Genomic DNA, 20,445 nt, shown 5'->3' with positions numbered 1-20,445 from the left:
TGTTTTTGTCCATTCTCCTGATTTTGTGAGCAAATTGCTTATTGGCATTTGCCTCCATACAGTACCAGGTTTTCAAACCAACCAACTAGTTGGATGGTTGGAGGAAAGTTGGTCTGATGTGTGGCCAGCATAAGGGGCAAGTGGTGTAGGTTACAAAGCTTTGTGACTGCACAGCAACATTGGATATACCCCAAAGGAATCAGGTGCCTTGGGGTGGGATGATTGTGTCGGTACAGAGCAGATAGCTGTTCCTACAGCTGAGCCCAACATCAATGACTCATAAGTGAAAGTCGGGGAACGTCTTTGCACAGTAAATGGAAAAGACCATGCATAAACCAGAGGACACAACTGATTTGCGGCTGAACCTACTTTGGAACACTGGACTGATTACAGTCTACTGTCATTGTTTATATGAAGTGTTTACACATATTTATACATAAGGTCGCCATACACTACTGCGAGATGTCAGAGTATGGACATCTGATCCAACTTGAGCTGTCTGGGATCGTCCTGCTGTCAGGTTTGCATACAGCCTCATGTGATGTGTGGCATGTGACCGGATTCCCTACTGCTGGGGAGGATGCTAAATTGGAGGTTGGTTTTGTAGGCTGGTCTTATGCTGGGTACACACCTACAGATTTATTTGCCCAATCTCTCTGGTAATAACAAATATCTGGCAATGTATGGGAGCATATGAGACTCTACCATTTGCTCCCAAATGCTGGAAAACAAACAATAGTAATTCAGATAAATTGTTTAAAGTTGTTTGAGTTATTAAATTAAACCGAACAATCACTATTATCCATTTTGCAGTGATTGGGAGCAATTGATCGATTTGCCATTTTCTCCCATCCATTTCCTGATTTTTGTTCCCTCCAGACAGATTGGAGAGAGAAATCTTGGTGTGTGTGCCCAGCTTTATGGCGCGTACAGATTTATCTGTCCAATCTATTTGGTGGGAACAAAAACCTGGAAATGTATGGGAGCAAAGGACAATCAAAAATTTCCACCCAAATGCAGGAAAACAGAAAAAAAAAATATATATGCTTTGATAAATTTGTTATATCAGAATGATTTAAACAATTTGCTCCCATACATTTCCAGGTTTTTGTTCCCACCAGATAGGTTGGACAGATAAATCTATACGTGTGTACACACCTTGACTCTGAGCTGATGTGCACAAGACTGATTACATCACATCCAATGCGCAAACATGTGATATGGGATGCTTTCTTTATCCGATCCATTGGATGCAAGTGAATAATGGCCCAATGCGTATGTGTATGGAGGTCCATATCTCCTTCACCTATCTTACACCCGATTGTTGTTTTTGCTAATTATCAGGGCTTTCTTACTGGGGTTTAGAAAAAAAAAAAAAAAAAAAAAAAAAAGTCTCTCTCCTTCAGCTTTTACATGAAAATCTGCGTGCCATATGACTCTATGGCTTCCTGAACTCTCTGCACCTGTTACATCTGCCCCAGTACAGCGCGGGTTTGCTGGGTTTCTTCCTACACTGAATCTGGCCCTAATTCTTTGGGAGCTTTTTAGAAGACTCTGTGGTGAGCGGTTCTCTACCGACGCCTGATGTGCTCATGTCTTGTCAATTAGATCCTCAGTATTATCAAATACTATACAATTATAGTTACTATAGAATCACTTAAGTAGAGTGGCCGGTATAATCTGGCTTTGGTAACGGCTGCAGCATATCGGTAAGAATCTGTGCCCTTCCCATACATTCTTATGTGTTTATTCTATCCAAAATGGTTTCTCTGCATTTATAGGGTTGCTATATTTGCTAGTGCACCACTTGGTTATGGTATTTTAGATTTACAATGACTAGGTCGACAGTAAAAAGGTTAACATGAGTTTTTCATGTTTTTATTTTGTGTCCATGTCAATATATGTTGGTATGGACACTGTCTAAGTGTTCTGCGTATGCTCGCCATGCTTCGGGCACGGTGCCTCGCTGCATTATTATAGTCTCCCTCCTCACCGTAGTGGATGGTAGGGCATGAAACACAGCCTTTCGTAGAGATGGGTCATTCGCGAACGAAGCAGATCTTTTGGACAGATCACATGAAAGAGCGACTGAACCGCCAATCCCAAAAAGGTGAACCGTTGTTCTTTTACTTTGTTTCGTTTTTCATTACAATGCATTTGCCTGAGCTCAGCACTGCCACCTGTGGCAGCTGAGATGTACTGACTCCGGAGACTGAGTACAGTGCTGTGACTGCAAGTGCAAGAAAGAATGATAAGGCTGCTGCTGCTGCTAGGGATGGCCATCGGTGCAGACGCCATCGATCAGTGGTTTACTCTGTCATGTATGTTCTTATTTGTTCAGCTTACTGTTTAAAAAAAAAAAAGTAAAAAAAAAAAAAGGCAATAAATGATTGTAAAACAAATTATGTTTCTTTAATATCAAATCAGCCCTTTTTTCAAAGTGAGCCGAGGGCCCGTCTGAAAGATCTGGATCTTTTCAAGGAGTGATCCGCTGGAACCCGGCTCATCTTTCATGTCAACCGTCCCATGTGGACCTTCTTTTGACTGTTGGCCAATAGTGGTGGATCTTATCACTGTCGACCTAGAGTCAATCTATCATGAGTAGGGATGCCAATCCCGGGGCATTTTTTCAATCCCGGGATCCGGGATTGAAAAATGCTCAATCCCGGGATCCCGGGATTGGCATCCCCACCAAAAAAAAAAATTTTTAGCATAGGACCCACCCCGGCCGACCCGCACATCTACTTACATTAGGGTGCGGGCGGGCGGCCGGGAGTGGGTTTGGAGGTGCATGGTGCCCCCCGGCAAGTGCACCTCCATAGAAGACAGCAGGCGGGCGGAGTCGTGCTGGCGGGCGGCGGAGAAGAGGCGGGTAGGTGGTCACTGGTGACGTGTGGCCTGCGCAGCGTGACCTCTACTGTCACGCTACGCAGGCCGCACGCCGGGTCAGGTTACGGAAATAGCCGGGCAGCGTCTGAGCGAGTACTCAGACGCTGCCCGGCATTAGACTGCGCATGCGCAGTCTAATCCCGAAATCCCGGGATTGGATTCTCCAAACCCGGGATTGAAATCCCGGACTTTTTTAGGCCAAATCCCGGGATCCCGCCGATCCCGGGATTGGCCACACTAATCAGGAGTCCGGATACCGCACCACTAGCATACATTTACGTTTATATGTGTAGTGTAGTGTGCTGGGGTGTGGATTATTTGATAGACCGACAATATGTATATGGGGATTGTCAGTCCTCAATAGTAAACAAGATACAGTGTTCGGTGTGTATCAGATACTAATTATTATAATTAGATGGAGTGGGATGGTATCTTCTCTTCTTAGTGCAACAATTTATTATAATAATAATAATAATAATAATAATAATAATAAAAAAAAAATGTATACGGATATTCAAAAGACAATTTAAACAATGTACATGGTATATTAAATGCTATGGTTATAACCATATACCTTGTATGAAAAGAAAGACACCATTATATAGATATATATAGAATTTGTTCTAGATAATTAAAGGTCTAGGACTGGGGTAGCCAACCCTAGTCCTCGAGAGCTACCAACAGTGCATGTTTTGCAGGTCTCCTCACAGAATCACAAGTGAGCTAATTAGCTCCATCTGTGTATCTTTTAAAATGTGTCAGTGATTAATGATTGCAGCTGTGCAGCAGCTAGGTTGTCTGGAAAATGTGAATTGTTGGTAGCTCTCGTAGGCTAGGGTTGGCTACCACTGGTCTAGGACAACTCCAAACCCCAAAAGGTCAACATGAGGGTACTTATGTAGTAGACGGGCACCCACTAAGCAATTTGCTAAGTGGGCTATTCTGCGTAAGAAAATCGCATCGCATGGGCCATTTTAAGTGCAATGTGATGCGATTTTCCTATGTAATTTATTCACTGCTATCTTAGCCCCGGGGGATCGCATCACACCTCCCGCAAAATCGCATGCGATTTTATTGAGGGTGTACGATGCCATTACATTAGCTATACAATAATAGCACTGTATGACATACAATGAGGTTTTAGGCACCCACCTCGAAGCGTGGCGAGCCCCGCGAGGGGCGGCGGTACGCGTCCTCCGACCTTTTCATACCCCCACTATCCACGTCGTTGTGGAGTTGATTTTATATATAGCCCCCCTGCAAGGGGCTTAAGGCCCCCTTACATTATGCGATTTGGGCACAATTTTGCCCGATTCGGATGAATCGGGCCGTGAAATAGTCCCAAATTGCATATGGAGACATCCCCTTCGACCCGATGCGCGGCCCCAAGCGCATCGGATCGGAGTCGGGAGGTCGGACGTGCTGCACATAAGATTTGCTAAATCATATGTGCTGCCCGGAGCCGTGCTCCCCCGCAACGGGGGACCTACCAGAGCCGGGTGGAGGGATCAGGCGCAGGGAGCCGGGCATAGGAGGAAGCCGCTACCATCAGCGGGAGCAGGGGGGGCGGTGCAGAGTATCAGGGAGCCGGGCAGGAGTGGCTAGGGCAGCAGCAGAGCACTTCCAAAAAAAAAAAAAGCCCATACATAGGAAGCCATTCATTGGCTGAGACCTCTCTCAGCCAATCAGCGATTGGCTGAGACCGGTCTCAGCCAATCAATGGCTTCCTATGCGTTTAGATGGGCTTTTTCTTTTTTTGGAAGTGCTCTTCTGCTCCCACCACTCGCGCTGCTGCTGCATCGAAAATGTGAACTGTTGGTAGCTCTTCAGGACTGGAATTGGCTACCAGTACACTATATCAGTGGTTCCCAACCCTGGTCCTCAAGTACCCCCATGTTTTCCAGGTCTCCACACAGAATCACAAGTGACATAAATAGCTCCACCTGTGGATCTTTTAAAATGTGTCTGAATAATGAGTACACCTGCTGGTGTCCTGGAAAACGTGCACTGTTGGGGGTACTTGAGGACCAGGGTTGGGAACCACTGCACTAGATCATACCAGCCTACTTTTACAGTCTCCTCTCTGGGAGAACCCCAGAAAGGTGACTGTCAGCAGCACTTCTGGGGGCAGCACTTGATGTAGAGGTCATCAAGCCCTGCCCTCAGTATGGCAAATCCCACAATTTGAGGGTCTTCGAGGAAGGGGTTGAGGCCAAAATGACACAATTTGCATATTTAGCCCTGCCCCTCTACCCCCCATAAAAAGGCATAAATCGCGATAATTTAATGCTGCCATGGGGGAGGGTTTCAGTAGTAACCAGGTGGGTTACCCACCTTTCCTGGGGACCCAATTCTCAGGAGCCAACCCTGCTGGCAGAGCTGCTATGGACAAGACACCGGCGCATTGGCACTGGGGCTGCAGAGATCAGCCAGGAGCCAAAGGTTTTGCAGGAAGCTGCCTATGCCAGAGGACAGTTTATAAAAGCATATACCTATCGATCTAGAAAGCTTTAGCTAAGCTTAGGCAGCATTTGTTTACAGACAAGTTCTGAATGTAAATGGTTCAACAGACGTTAGAGGGGAACGGTTACATGTATGCCAGGGGAGTGGCATCCCTGCCAAGCCACACCCCCTTTTGCAAGGCCACACCCCATTTTCAACATGCACAGCTAAGCAGCGCGAGGGTCCATACCCTGCCACAGGATTAGTTGAATCTGCGACCACCCATTAGCACATCTAGATTCGCCAGTGGTGACTCTATACATAATATGAAATATAATTAGGCAGATAAGACGAAATTAATGATAATGTACCTGATGTTTCACCTCCATGCGAAGAGTACAGGCTATAAATAGGCAGGGCCGGCGCCACCACTAGGCAAATCTAGGCATTTGCCTAGGGCGCCGGCCACTGGAGGGCGGCATTTTACCCCCCCCCCCCATGCCGCCCGGGTACCTGTCCTGCGGCGCTGTGTATTTAAAGCTGGTGGCGGAGGCAGCGGGGGTCCCTGCAGTCCATTAGAAATAACAAGCGCTATCCGCCGGGCTATGCGGAAGCGCTTCTGTTGTGAAAACACTGGCAGCACAGCGCACGCTGATCTCAGCCAATCAGCGTGCTGCCAGTGTTTTCACAACAGAAGCGCTTCCGCATAGCCCGGCGGATAGCGCTTGTTATTTCTAATGGACTGCAGGGACCCCCGCTGCCTCCGCCGCCAGCTTTAAATACACAGCGCCGCAGGACAGGTACCCCCCTCCCCCGGCACCGGACAGCGCCGCAGGACAGGTACCCCCCTCCCCCGGCACCGGACAGCGCCGCAGGACAGGTACCCCCCCCCCCCGGCACCGGACAGCGCCGCAGGACAGGTACCCCCCCCCTCCCCCGGCACCGGGGCGCCCCCACCCCGACTCACCTGGGGCGCTCCGGTGCCTTGCACCGGCCCTGCAAATAGGAAGAGGAAAATATGCTCCATCCTTTCTTGCCTCAGTGTACAGACATTAGGCACTCTCTGTTTGGGGCCTATAAAGACATCACCCCATTATGATGTCACAGGGGACGGGGCCTCAGACTGCCAATGCTAGACTGCAGTAATATGAGTTTTTCCCCTGTCTACGGCAGCACAACAATGCACAGACAGGGTGGGCCTATTTGGAGCATGGGCCCGGAGCTGCAGCACCATCAGCCACATTATTAATCCAGCCCTGCCACACATTACATTACAGAATTAAATCTTTGTGTTTTATGTTGGGTACAAGTGTGCGTCTTATCTGGTGGGAACAAAAATCTGGTAATGTATGGGAGCATACGATAATACAAGTGTGTCTCATTCTGTTACATTGTCTCCCGTGTAGCAGTGTGTCTCATTCTGTTACATTGTCTCCCGTGTAGCAGTGTGTCTCATGCTGTTACATTGTCTCCCGTGTAGCAGTGTGTCTCATGCTGTTACATTTGCTGGTTGGTACTTCCTTACAATGGGCCGGATGAGCCTTGAAAAATGATAAAATGGAGAGTAATAAACTGCCAGCCAATGAGCTCCTACCTGCCATGTCACAGGCTGGGTTTGAAAAATGACAGGTAAGAGCTGATTGGTTGGTGACGTATCACTCTCCATTTTATCACTTTTTAAGGCTTAGTAAATCTCGCTCAATATTCTTTCTGCAAGCTTTAATTCAGGGTTGCCAACCTGACCTTCAGGGAGAAAATGCTCTGTTCCTGGACTTCCCTGGTAATGTATGATGATTGCCATCACCTGTGGTAAAACGCCTCTTATCAATTACCTAGCTCCCCACAGGTGCTGGCAATCCTACATTACCAGGGAAGTCCAGGAACACTGCATTTTCTCCCTGAAGGAGAGTGTCAGGTAGGCAAGTAGGCTTTAATTTCCCCTAAGGAGAAAAATCTCCTTGTTTGAGAGTTAACAGCTCACTACATGCAATTAAACAATGTGGGACCAAATGCGAAGGACAGAATGAGGCTCAAAGATCAGCTCCAACTAAAGATACAGGAACCTTAACACTAACCTTATACCATAGTATGAAAATCATGAATGGTTAGGTAAGTGTTCCCCATGTTCTGAACTTTTTACCAGGCACTGCTGCAAATGTGAGCCACACGGGATCTATAAAAACACGAATTCCAAGACTTAGTACACCTAAAAGGTACTGAATATTCATTGCCATACAGTTCCCCAAAACACAGCCATAACAGCCCCGGTTTTAAGAATAACGATGCTTCAGTCCATATATTACAGTCAAAATGGCTAAGATACTAATTAAATCACCTGTGCTCAAGCATGGATCTCCTTAAACCTGGATCTCCTTAAAACTTGGACGGAGTTTAGGAACCTCTGCTGTACAGTACAGCTACTTGCCTGCATTCTTCTCTCCCATGGCAAACTTCCTAAGCTTAAATATGGTTTGGAAGAATTATCTATAGCTATTGGAGGGTATTGTGGTGTTCCTGACAAAAGATAGAACACCCCCTTTCCCCCCAAAAAAGAAAAGGGTACTTATGTATTATCTGGACTCCCATGTTAAATGCACCCCATTTTTTCATACCCCTACTATCCAACTACGCATGGAGTTGATTTTATATAGTGTGGCGAGCCCCACGAGGGGACGAGGTCTCATAAGAAAAACGGGAGTCCAGATATTACATAAGTACCAAGAAAAGAAATAAAATACTGCAATGTTTACCAAACCTATCGATAGAAGACAAATATTGCAACTTTAGACGTTATTAGACTAACTAGGTAAAAACCAGTGGTGGATCCAGAGGGGAGGGGGGGGGGGAATAGTCCAAATTTAAAATGGGGGTAGGGGAGCACACCAACAGCCAGTTTGTGCAGCCCCCCCTCTCCTCTAGTCACCACTGGTAATCAATAGACTGCCATTTTGTTGTGACTGTTCTGGCTTCTTACATATGTTGGCCCTGCTGTCACAACTTACCTAATTTTGCCGCCTTATAACCATAGCTTTGGAGCAGCTAAACAGCACCAAGGAATCGACTGCAGGGTATTAAAGCCTAATGTGGAATATATAGATTATATATTGTTCATGCACATTTGCACCTACTCAATAAGCACAAAGCCAACCAGACCCAGAGAGGGTTCTACACAACAAAAGGTTTTCAAACATAAAACAAAATGGCCACCTCATTGTTCATGTTTTGTATATGAAAACATAGCTGTAGAAGGCCAAAATTCAGCCACAAAGGTTAGTGGTGCAGAATGGATTACAGGAGGGTCACCAAACTGCACAGACCCTGTTCTCAACCTTTCTTATGGACCAACAATTTAGGATTTCCCAATCATCTTTCTACAACTACTGATGATCATATCTGGGCATGCATGCAACAGAGTAACTACAGGTGTACAGAGGCTAGATCCCCAGCCTGATTCAGCAATCAGAAAGAAAGGAAAGCCTCTTCCTCCTGACTCTTTTTATAACATGGTGTATGGGGAGGGGGTTAGTGACAGGGGAAGGCCTGCCAAGATTACCACAGGTGCTTCTATTCTAGAAATCACTGGCAATGCCCCCTAGCCCATTAACCTTTCAGCTGCTGGTCACAACCAAAATAAATGCAATATTCCAATTGCACAGATCCGCAACCAAGATCAGCTGAAGGGTTTGCGAAGGCTGAAAGTATGTCCCCCAGCACAGGGTGTGGGAAATCATTTTACCAAAGAGATCTCCTGGAGTGAAGTTTTGCAGTTTTTGGTAGATCTTATATATGATCTAGTAACAGAGAAGGTGGGATCACTCATAATCTCCTATGGATTTGGGCCCCCAGACTCTGTGTCTGTTCTATAACTGACTAGATTATTAACCTATTTTATAATTTACTGATCTGCTAACATGGAAGAGCTGCTGTTTACTGATGGCGTCTATCCGGATTTTTCTCTGCTGAAAGAAGTTCTCTACCCGCTTTATTTCGAATCAGGGCCTTGCACAACAGGAGACAACGTGGGAAAAGAGTGGAAAGAATTGCTAAGAGAGGCGCAGTACCGCGAAGAGCCACAGTGTGTCGCCGCTGAGCTGAGACCATTCGGCATCTCGGGTAGCGGCTCCAATGATCTCGCTGCAGGTGTAGCAGGGAACGCTACAGCTTCGGGGACAAGGCTGCAATGCCGCAGAAGGTCCAGCAGAGGGTGCAAGAAGCGCAGCAGTAACAGGTGTGGGGATACCAGGTGCCTGCAGAGTGGGGTTGGTAATTCTAAAGCTGTAGAATGAGGGGGGCTGCTTTTTGGCAGTGTTGGGGTGCATTTATTATAAATAGGTAATAGTACAGGGATTGCATCTTAGGATGCTACTAAATAATGGATCGTAACTGCAGACAGAAAAATAAGCTGTGTAGTGTTCCACACCACTGTCCCACTATTGTGATGGGTGTATAACAGGATCACCAATGCCACCTGTACCCCAAACCATTATCATTATCACATCCAGGCACACAGGGCTTATTTACTACGTCTGCCCTCTTGTGCCCCTATAGTGTATGGGGGGTTGTGACTCTCCTGTGTTGTGCTGTGACACACACTGCATCCAATGCAAAATAAGCTTGATACTGCATTTACTATGGCAGAGATCCATACATCTATCTCCATAATATTTTAATGTGTTACATTGTCTCCCCTGTTCAAGTGTGTCTCATGCTGTTACATTGTCTCCCGTGTAGCAGTGTGTCTCATTCTGTTACATTGTCTCCAGTGTAGCAGTGTCTCATGCTGTTACATTGTCTACCGTGTAGCAGTGTGTCTCATGCTGTTGCATTGTCTCCCGTGTTACACAGTTGCTGAGTGACTGCGGCAGCACAGTGCTACAGGGATAATACATAAGGCTGCAATGAGTGATAGCTGCCTAGCCCTGCAGTGCACAACCCTCACATTCCCGCTTTTATTTCCCGCCTGAATAAGAGACCCTGTAGCACTGTGCTCCCCGCTGTGTAAATGTAGGCCTGCTGTATAATACTGAGCTGTGTGCAATGCTGTATAATACTGAGCTGTGTGCAATGCTACAAAATACTGAGCTGTGTGCAATGCTACAAAATACTGAGCTGTGTGCAATGCTACAAAATACTGAGCTGTGTGCAATGCTGCCTAATGCTGAGCTGTGTGAAATGCTGCCTAATACTGAGCTGTGTGCAATGCTGCCTAATACTGAGCTGTGTGCAATGCTGCCTAATACTGAGCTGTGTGCAATGCTGCCTAATGCTGAGCTGTGTGCAATGCTGCCTAATGCTGAGCTGTGTGCCATGCTGCAAAATACTGAGCTGTGTGCCATGCTGCCTAATGCTGAGCTGTGTGCCATGCTGCCTAATGCTGAGCTGTGTGCCATGCTGCCTAATGCTGAGCTGTGTGCCATGCTGCCTAATGCTGAGCTGTGTGCCATGCTGCCTAATGCTGAGCTGTGTGCCATGCTGCCTAATGCTGAGCTGTGTGCCATGCTGCCTAATGCTGAGCTGTGTGCCATGCTGCCTAATGCTGAGCTGTGTGCAATGCTGCAAAATATTGAGCTGTGTGCCATGCTGCCTGGCACTGGCCTGCGCGCCCTGCTGCCTGGCACTGAGCTTTATTTATGAGCTTTTTATTACATATGAAATCTTCTCATTATGCGCCTGAATGTACAGCTTGATTCAGACTTGGTTGCTGCTGTGGAAATTTGCAGAGGCCAGCGATCAGCTAGCCACCGCCCAGATAGAGATCCCACCCCAGGCATGTCTGCAAAAAACTTGCGAAAAGATCGCTTGCCAGCTGCAAATCCGTACGCAGCTCATTCTCACCGTGGAAAGCTTCCCCATATTTTCAATCCTTCCAATATTAACCTGCAAAATGATATGATCATACATTGTAATAGTGGAGATTAAGTAACTTTTTATAACTGATGTGTATATATTAGTTTCTCTATGAGATAACATATATCTGCATACATGAGCTTACCATATTATCTCTTAACCTGGAAAGTTCTAAATTACACAGGTTCTGTGTCTGGTTGACTTCAAGCCTGCCTTTCACCTGGTTTTAAGCAGCTAGAGAACCTATGTAAACTCATGTGTCCTGGTTTAACCCCTTCCCGACATTTGACGTACATTTACGTCATGGTCGGGAAGTACTTCCCGACACATGGCGTAAATGTACGTCATGGCTTGTAACTGTCACCGCGTCTATAGACGCGGTGACAGTTTCAACATGTCTGCTGTCCCTGACAGCAGACATGTCCCTGCATGCCCAGGGGGGGCTGCGATGCCGCCCCCCCCCGTCGGCGATCGCTGTGATTGGCTGTTCAGTGTGAACAGCCAATTACAGCGTTTTCTGTGTCACCGGCGAATAACGTTCGCCGGTGACACGCGATCGGAGGTGATTGGTGCTGTAAAGTACAGCACCAATCACCGCGGGGTGTAAGGGTGACACTGGTGTCACCCCACCTCACCCCGCCCGCCCCCAAAGGCCGTGATTGGTTCGTCGGACCGACGGACCAATCACAGCCAAGGAGGGGGATTTAAACTAACGGTGACTGCACTGCAGACGCCATTCCGGTCTGGAATTGCGTGCAGTGCGGTCACCGTGCCTAGCTGCCGCAGTATACTGACCTGAACCGAGCAAAATACTTACCTGATCACTGCTTCATTACTGCTTGTAGTGTGCTGGATGCTTCCTGGATCCTGTTACTGACTTCCTGTGTTGTGAACTTGTGCTGCTGCAGTGTAATAGCGTTAGATAGAGAGAGATAGATAGAGAGAGATAGTGTCAGAGAGTGCTATATTTTGTGCTGCTGCAGTGTGATATAGTTATAGATAGAGAGAGATAGAGAGATAGTGACAGATTGTGCTATATATTTTTTATATAACTGACTGCTGCCCCCCCTTTTGTGCTGATCAGTATAATTTAACTGATCACCAACTTTTTGGGGGCGCAGGGTTTTTTTTTATATATATATATACCTGTCAGTGCTGCTGCTGCAGTGTTATAGAGTGATAGATAGTGAGAGATAGTGAGAGATAGAGAGATAGAGAGAGATAGTGACAGAGAGTGATAGAGACTGCTATATTTTGTGTCTGCTGCCCCCATTTTGTGCACCCCCAGCAACTTTTTGGGGGTGCAGGGGTTATTTTTCATATATATAACTGTCAGTGCTGCTGCTGCAGTGTCATAGAGTGATAGATAGTGAGAGATAGAGTGATAGAGAGAGATAGTGACAGAGAGTGATAGAGAGTGCTAAATTTTGTGTCTGCTGCCCCCGCCTTTTGTGCTGATCACTATATCTGAGGTGATCAGCAACTTTTTGGGGGTGCAGAGGTTTTTTTTTTTTTATATATACCTGCCAGTTGCACTGTCAGTTGCACCAAAGGTTGTGCACCTGCTGCCCCTCACTGGTAATCAGTGTCGCATCACTGATCACCTTTTTGTTTTTTGAGGCTGCTGTGGGATCTTTTTTTTAATTTTTTTTTTACACACACTGTGATTTTGTGGGTGTCCTGTGGCCACTGTTGCCTTTGAGCGCTGTTCAGTGACGGACGTAACTGACCAACATCTGTGCTCAATTTTTGGCGCAGGACCTTTTTTTTTTTTTTTTTAACCCCTTCAATTTTTTTTTTAACCCCTTCAATTTTTTTTTTTTTTTAACCCCTTCAATTTTTTTTTTTTTTGTATAAAGTATTTTTTTTTTTCTGCACTACATACACACTACACACTACATACCCCCCGGGTTGAAATAAAGTTTGTACCCCCCCCCTACACTGTACACGTGTTGAAACATTTCACTACCAGTAACACAAAAATAAAAATGGCATCCCAAATGTCATCCCAAATGTCATCCCAGTCATCCAGAAGAATGTATTCAGCGGAGGAGGCATATGCCATGCTTGCCTCTGACTCTGACACAGCCAGTGATGCAAGCGGGGAATTTGAAGGCTTCGTCTTAAGCTCCTCTTCCTCCTCTAGTGATGAGGGACCCCCTCAAAGACGCCCCCGTAGAGCAGCTGAGACCCCCCCCCCAATAATTGATCTCGTATGGACCCCACCACCAGACAATTTTGAGCCCCAGGTTCCTGAGTTTTTGGCCATGCCAGGAATCCAATTTGATTCCACAGGTCTCAGAGAAATTGACTTTTTCAAATTATTTTTCTCTGATGATTTTATAAATTTAATTGTGGACCAAACTAATTTATATGCCCAGCAGTTTATTGCTCAAAACCCCACGTCATCATTTGCTAGGTGGACCCCTGTAGATGCAGTAGAGATGATGACGTTTTGGGGTCTGGTGTTTCATATGGGCATAGTAAAAAAGCCAGAAATTAGGCAATATTGGAGTACAGATGTTCTGTACAGCACCCCATTTTACCGTATGGCCATGCCCCGGGCTCGATTTGAGACCATCCTTAAATTTTTGCATTACAACGATAATGCACAGTGCCCACCCAGAGATGATCCCACCTTTGACCGGCTATTCAAAGTCAGGCCGGTCATTGATCATTTCAGTGCCAAATTTGAAGAGATGTACATCCCAGATAAATTCATTTGCATAGACGAGTCCCTTATACATTTTAAAGGAAGGGTTAAATTCCGCCAGTACCTTCCCAGTAAGAGGGCAAGGTATGGCATAAAAATGTATAAGCTGTGTGAAAGCACCTCAGGGTACACCCACAGGTTTAGGGTATATGAAGGGAAGGATTCAAGAATTGAACCGCCAGAATGCCCCCCCTCCCTCGTAGGTGTTCGTGGAAAAATTGTCTGGGATTTAGTGCACCCCTTCCTGGATAAAGGTTATCACCTCTATGTGGATAACTTTTACACCAGCATCCCCCTGTTTAAGGCCCTTGGTTCAAGAGGTACAGCAGCTTGCGGTACTGTGCGCAAGAACCAAAGAGGCCTCCCAAAAACGCACATTGCCCAAGTAATGAGAAGGGGTGAAAGCAGGGGAATATGCACCGAAAATATGTTGTTGGTCAAATATAAGGACAAGAGGGATGTCCTTATACTGACAACAATTCACGGAGACAGTACCACCTCCGTCCCTGTACGAGGTACCAGTACCCACACCTCCAAACCTAATTGTATCCTGGATTACAATAGGTACATGGGCGGAGTGGATCTTTCAGATCAGGTACTGAAGCCGTACAGTGCCCTGCGGAAAACAAAAATCTGGTACAAGAAGCTGGCCGTGTATATCATCCAGATGGCACTGTATAACGCTTACGTGCTATTCCGTTCTACCGGCCAGAGGGGGACATTTATGCACTTTCAAGAGGAAGTCATAAAGGGCCTAGTATTTGGGAACCAGCAGGCAGAGGGCCCCAGTACTTCTAGTACTGGCCCCCGTATTGTACCAGGGCAGCATTTTCCTGATGAAATCCCCTCCACTGGAAAAAAGGGCAGGACACAAAAAAGGTGCAAAGTTTGCTATAAAAAGGGAATAAGAAAGCAAACTATTTTCCAGTGTGACACTTGCCCCGACAAACCCGGCCTATGTATAAAGGAGTGTTTTAAAATATACCACACATCTATGGATTTTTAGGTTCATAATTTCATTGCTTCGGGGGTCTTGCTAATGCCACATAGCACCCACCATTCATTCCACCAGAATCTGAGCCGCAAAATCCAAAAATCACTCCTTCCCTTCTGAGTCCTGCCATGCACCCAACTGGTATTTTTTGGTCACATGTGAGGCATTGCCGTACTCGGGAGAAATTGGGGCACAGATTTTGGGGTGCTTTTTCTCCTTCATACCTTCTGAAAATGAAAAATTTTGAGCCAGAACTGCATTTTTGTGTAAAAAAAATGTAATTTTTCATTTTCACTGCCCAGTTGTATCAAAATTGGTGAAACCCCTGGGGGTTTGAAATGTACACTATACCCCTAGATGAATTCCCTGAGGGGTGTAGTTTGCAAAATGGGGTCACTTGTGGGGGGGTTCCACTGTATTGGTGCTTTGGGGGTCTTGCTAATGCGACATAGCACCCACCAACATTCCACCACCAAAAATCACTCCTTCCCTTCTGAGTCCTGCCATGCACCCAACTGGTATTTTTTGGTCACATATGAGGCATTGCCATACTCGGGAGAAATTGGGGCACAGATTTTGGGGTGCTTTTTCTCCTTCATACCTTCTGAAAATGAAAAATTTTGAGCCAGAACTGCATTTTTGTGTAAAAAAATGTAATTTTTCATTTTCACTGCCCAGTTGTATCAAAATTGGTGAAACCCCTGGGGGTTTGAAATGTACACTATACCCCTAGATGAATTCCCTGAGGGGTGTAGTTTGCAAAATGGGGTCACTTGTGGGGGGGTTCCACTGTATTGGTGCTTGGGGGGTCTTGCTAATGCAACATAGCACCCACCAACATTCCACCAGAATCTGAGCTGCAAAATCCAAAAATCACTCCTTCCTTTCTGAGTCCTGCCATGCACCCAAATGGTATTTTTTGGTCACATGTGAGGCATTGCCGTACTCGGGAGAAATTGGGGCACAGATTTTGGGGTGCTTTGTCTCCTTCATTCCTTGTGAAAATGAAAAATTTTGAGCCAGAACTGCATTTTTGTGTAAAAAATGTAATTTTGCATTTGCACAGCCCAGTTGTATCAAAATTGGTGAAACCCCTGGGGGTTTGAAATGTACACTATACCCCTAGATGAATTCCCTGAGGGGTGTAGTTTGCAAAATGGGGTCACTTGTGGGGGGGTTCCACTGTATTGGTGCTTGGGGGGTCTTGCTAATGCGACATAGCACCCACCAAAATTCCACCAGAATCTGAGCTGCAAAATCCAAAAATCACTCCTTCCCTTCTGAGTCCTGCCATGCGCCCAAATGGTATTTTTTGGTCACATGTGAGGCATTGCCGTACTCGGGAGAAATTGGGGCACAGATTTTGGGGTGCTTTTTCTCCTTCATACCTTCTGAAAAAGAAAAATTTTGAGCCAGAACTGCATTTTTGTGTAAAAAAATGTAATTTTTCATTTTCACTGCCCAGTTGTATCAAAATTGGTGAAACCCCTGGGGGTTTGAAATGTACACTATACCCCTAGATGAATTCCCTGAGGGGTGTAGTTTGCAAAATGGGGTCACTTGTGGGGGGGTTCCACTGTATTGGTGCTTGGGGGGTCTTGCTAATGCGACATAGCACCCACCAACATTCCACCACCAAAAATCACTCCTTCCCTTCTGAGTCCTGCCATGCACCCAACTGGTATTTTTTGGTCACATATGAGGCATTGCCATACTCGGGAGAAATTGGGGCACAGATTTTGGGGTGCTTTGTCTCCTTCATTCCTTGTGAAAATGAAAAATTTTGAGCCAGAACTGCATTTTTGTGTAAAAAATGTAATTTTTCATTTTCACTGCCCAGTTGTATCAAAATTGGTGAAACCCCTGGGGGTTTGAAATGTACACTATACCCCTAGATGAATTCCCTGAGGGGTGTAGTTTGCAAAATGGGGTCACTTGTGGGGGGGTTCCACTGTATTGGTGCTTGGGGGGTCTTGCTAATGCAACATAGCACCCACCAACATTCCACCAGAATCTGAGCTGCAAAATCCAAAAATCACTCCTTCCTTTCTGAGTCCTGCCATGCACCCAAATGGTATTTTTTGGTCACATGTGAGGCATTGCCGTACTCGGGAGAAATTGGGGCACAGATTTTGGGGTGCTTTGTCTCCTTCATTCCTTGTTAAAATGAAAAATTTTGAGCCAGAACTGCATTTTTGTGTAAAAAATTTAATTTTGCATTTGCACAGCCCAGTTGTATCAAAATTGGTGAAACCCCTGGGGGTTTGAAATGTACACTATACCCCTAGATGAATTCCCTGAGGGGTGTAGTTTGCAAAATGGGGTCACTTGTGGGGGGGTTCCACTGTATTGGTGCTTGGGGGGTCTTGCTAATGCGACATAGCACCCACCAAAATTCCACCAGAATCTGAGCTGCAAAATCCAAAAATCACTCCTTCCCTTCTGAGTCCTGCCATGCGCCCAAATGGTATTTATTGGTCACATGTGAGGCATTGCCGTACTCGGGAGAAATTGGGGCACAGATTTTGGGGTGCTTTTTCTCCTTCATACCTTCTGAAAAAGAAAAATTTTGAGCCAGAACTGCATTTTTGTGTAAAAAAATTTAATTTTTCATTTTCACTGCCCAGTTGTATCAAAATTGGTGAAACCCCTGGGGGTTTGAAATGTACACTATACCCCTAGATGAATTCCCTGAGGGGTGTAGTTTGCAAAATGGGGTCACTTGTGGGGGGGTTCCACTGTATTGGTGCTTTGGGGGTCTTGCTAATGCGACATAGCACCCACCAACATTCCACCACCAAAAATCACTCCTTCCCTTCTGAGTCCTGCCATGCACCCAACTGGTATTTTTTGGTCACATATGAGGCATTGCCATACTCGGGAGAAATTGGGGCACAGATTTTGGGGTGCTTTTTCTCCTTCATTCCTTGTGAAAATGAAAAATTTTGAGCCAGAACTGCATTTTTGTGTAAAAAAATGTAATTTTTCATTTTCACTGCCCAGTTGTATCAAAATTGGTGAAACCCCTGGGGGTTTGAAATGTACACTATACCCCTAGATGAATTCCCTGAGGGGTGTAGTTTGCAAAATGGGGTCACTTGTGGGGGGGTTCCACTGTATTGGTGCTTGGGGGGTCTTGCTAATGCGACATAGCACCCACCAAAATTCCACCAGAATCTGAGCTGCAAAATCCAAAAATCACTCCTTCCCTTCTGAGTCCTGCCATGCGCCCAAATGGTATTTTTTGGTCACATGTGAGGCATTGCCGTACTCGGGAGAAATTGGGGCACAGATTTTGGGGTGCTTTTTCTCCTTCATACCTTCTGAAAATGAAAAATTTTGAGCCAGAATTTTCACTGCCCAGTTGTACCACAATTGGTGAAACCCCTGGGGGTTTGAAATGTACACTATACCCCTAGATGAATTCCCTGAGGGGTGTAGTTTGCAAAATGGGGTCACTTGTGGGGGGGTTCCTAAATTTTAGCATCTTATGGTGCCTAGAAACCTACATGGTGCCTAAAAAATAATCTCATAAAAAGGAGGCTCCAAAATCAAGTAGGTGCTCCTTCTATTATGAAGCCTGTGGTTTGGTCAACGTGCACACTAGGGCCACATATAGGATATTTATGAAAACAAAAGAATTGGGGGAATCAATTTTTAGTCACATTTCTCTAGTAAAATACTGTGTTCCTTAGAAAAATGTATTAAAATTGCAAATCTGCAAAAAAAATGAAATTTTGAAATTTCACCTACACTTTGTTTTAATTCCTGTGAAACACCTAAAGGGTTAACAAACTTCCAAAATGCTGTTTTGAATACTGTGAGGGGTGCAGTTTTTGAAATGGTATCATTTATGGGGGCGTCTCACATACAAGTCCCTCAAAGTCACATCAGAACTGAACTGGTCCCTAAAAAAATCAGTGTTTGAAATTTTCTTGAAAATTTGAGAATTTGCTATTCATATTGTAAGCCTCCTAGTGTCCAAAAAAATTAAAAGGAAGTTGAAATAATGATGGAAACATAAAGTAGACATATGGTCTATGTTAGTTATTAACTATTTTGAGTGGTATGATTATTTGTCTCACAAGCAGAAAATTTAACATTTTGCAAATTGCAAAATTTTCCATTTTTTCACGACATTTTGGTATTTTTCACAAAAAAACACAGACTGTATCGACCCAAATTTGCCACTAATTTGAAGTACAATGTGTCACGAAAAAACAATCTCAAAATCACTGGGATAAGTAAAAGCAAAAAAAAGTTATCCCCACTTAAGTGATACATGTCAGATTTGAAAAAAAGGGCTCTGTCAGGAACGCAAAAACTGGCTCTGTCAGGAAGGGGTTAAAGGGATATTATGGCAAGCCTAATCATACACCTTTCTGATTTGTGGTTGACAACATAATCATATCTTATTCATAGACCAGACTAGGGATGCCAGTCCCGGGGCATTATTTTCAATCCTGGAATTTGGGATTTAAAAATGCTCAATCCAGGGATTGGCATCCCTAATTTAAAAACAAACACACCCCCCCCCTTACCAGTGTAGTGGTGGCCAGAGCTGAATGGGAGGCAGGGCTGTGCGGTAGAGCTTGGGTGCACATGGGGACGGCAGTGACACTGCCTGAGCAATGTGACCTCTGACCGTCACGCTGTGCAGAGCCACAGGCCGAGCATACGCAATGTAATCCCGAAATCTCTGGATTGGAAACTCCAATCCTGGGATTAAAATCACTGCAGTTTTGGGGTCAAATCCTGGGATCCCGCCGATACCGGGATTGGCCACCCTAGACTAGACCATCCAGTGCATGGTTTATGAGGCCTAATGATGTTAAAAAGCATTGAATAAATACTGCATTTGTTAAGCCCTGTACACACACATTGATTTTCTTTCGATTCGATGTTAGATTAGATTTTCTATTAGATCTGGCATTAAATCTTTCCATTTGATTTGGCATTAGATCTGTACTTTTGCATTAGATATTGAATTCAATATACATTCATGGTACATTGTACACATTCAATTTACTAGATCGAATTCGATATTTCCTTGGCTGCACAGTAGATTTTTCGGTACTTGTTTCCTAGCACGGCCACAACGATTTCTATCGTGGTGGTCGTGTCGGAAAAAATCGTGTCGGTCGCGTCGGGTGCATACCAAAACGCACACGACGCGACCGACGCGATGTACCCGATTTCTCCATAGGCTTCAATGTTAAAATAATTTAACATTGAAGCCTATGAAGAAATCGGGTCCATCGTGTCCATAGGGTTCAATGTTAAATTATTTTAACATTGAAACTGAGTCCATTTAACATAGTAAAAAATGGGAAAAGGGCCAATATGGGCCATTTCTCATTGGGTATGGCCCCGGCATGTGTGTAAAAAATAATGGCCCCCCCATTGTGGCCGCCACCCCCACGATTGACGCGAACCCGAAGCATGGCGAGCGACGGCGGTGCGCGTCCTCCGACCTTTTCATTCCCCTACTATCCACGTCGGCGTAGAGTTGAGAATAGTGAAGCAGTGTAATTAAGGGCTAACTGCAGCGCTGGTGAGT

General features: G+C 45.4%; 1 protein-coding gene across 1 annotated transcript in view; it reads left to right on the top strand.

Moving 5' to 3' along the window:
• Positions 1–8,933: 8,933 nt before the first annotated feature.
• The window catches only part of ZGLP1 (zinc finger GATA like protein 1), a 54,460-nt gene continuing 42,948 nt past the window's right edge, over positions 8,934–20,445 (top strand). The window contains exon 1 of the mRNA XM_083185084.1: positions 8,934–9,559. Coding sequence (XP_083041210.1) covers positions 9,243–9,559 — 317 coding nt within the window. The 5' untranslated portion in view covers positions 8,934–9,242. The remainder of the gene's footprint in view (positions 9,560–20,445) is intronic.

This window comes from Crinia signifera, chromosome 4 (genome assembly GCF_055691185.1).
Source record: "Crinia signifera chromosome 4, ASM5569118v1, whole genome shotgun sequence".
NCBI lineage: Eukaryota > Metazoa > Chordata > Amphibia > Anura > Myobatrachidae > Crinia > Crinia signifera.
Note: the sequence above shows the minus strand (reverse complement) of the source record. Positions and strands in the feature narration are given on the sequence as shown.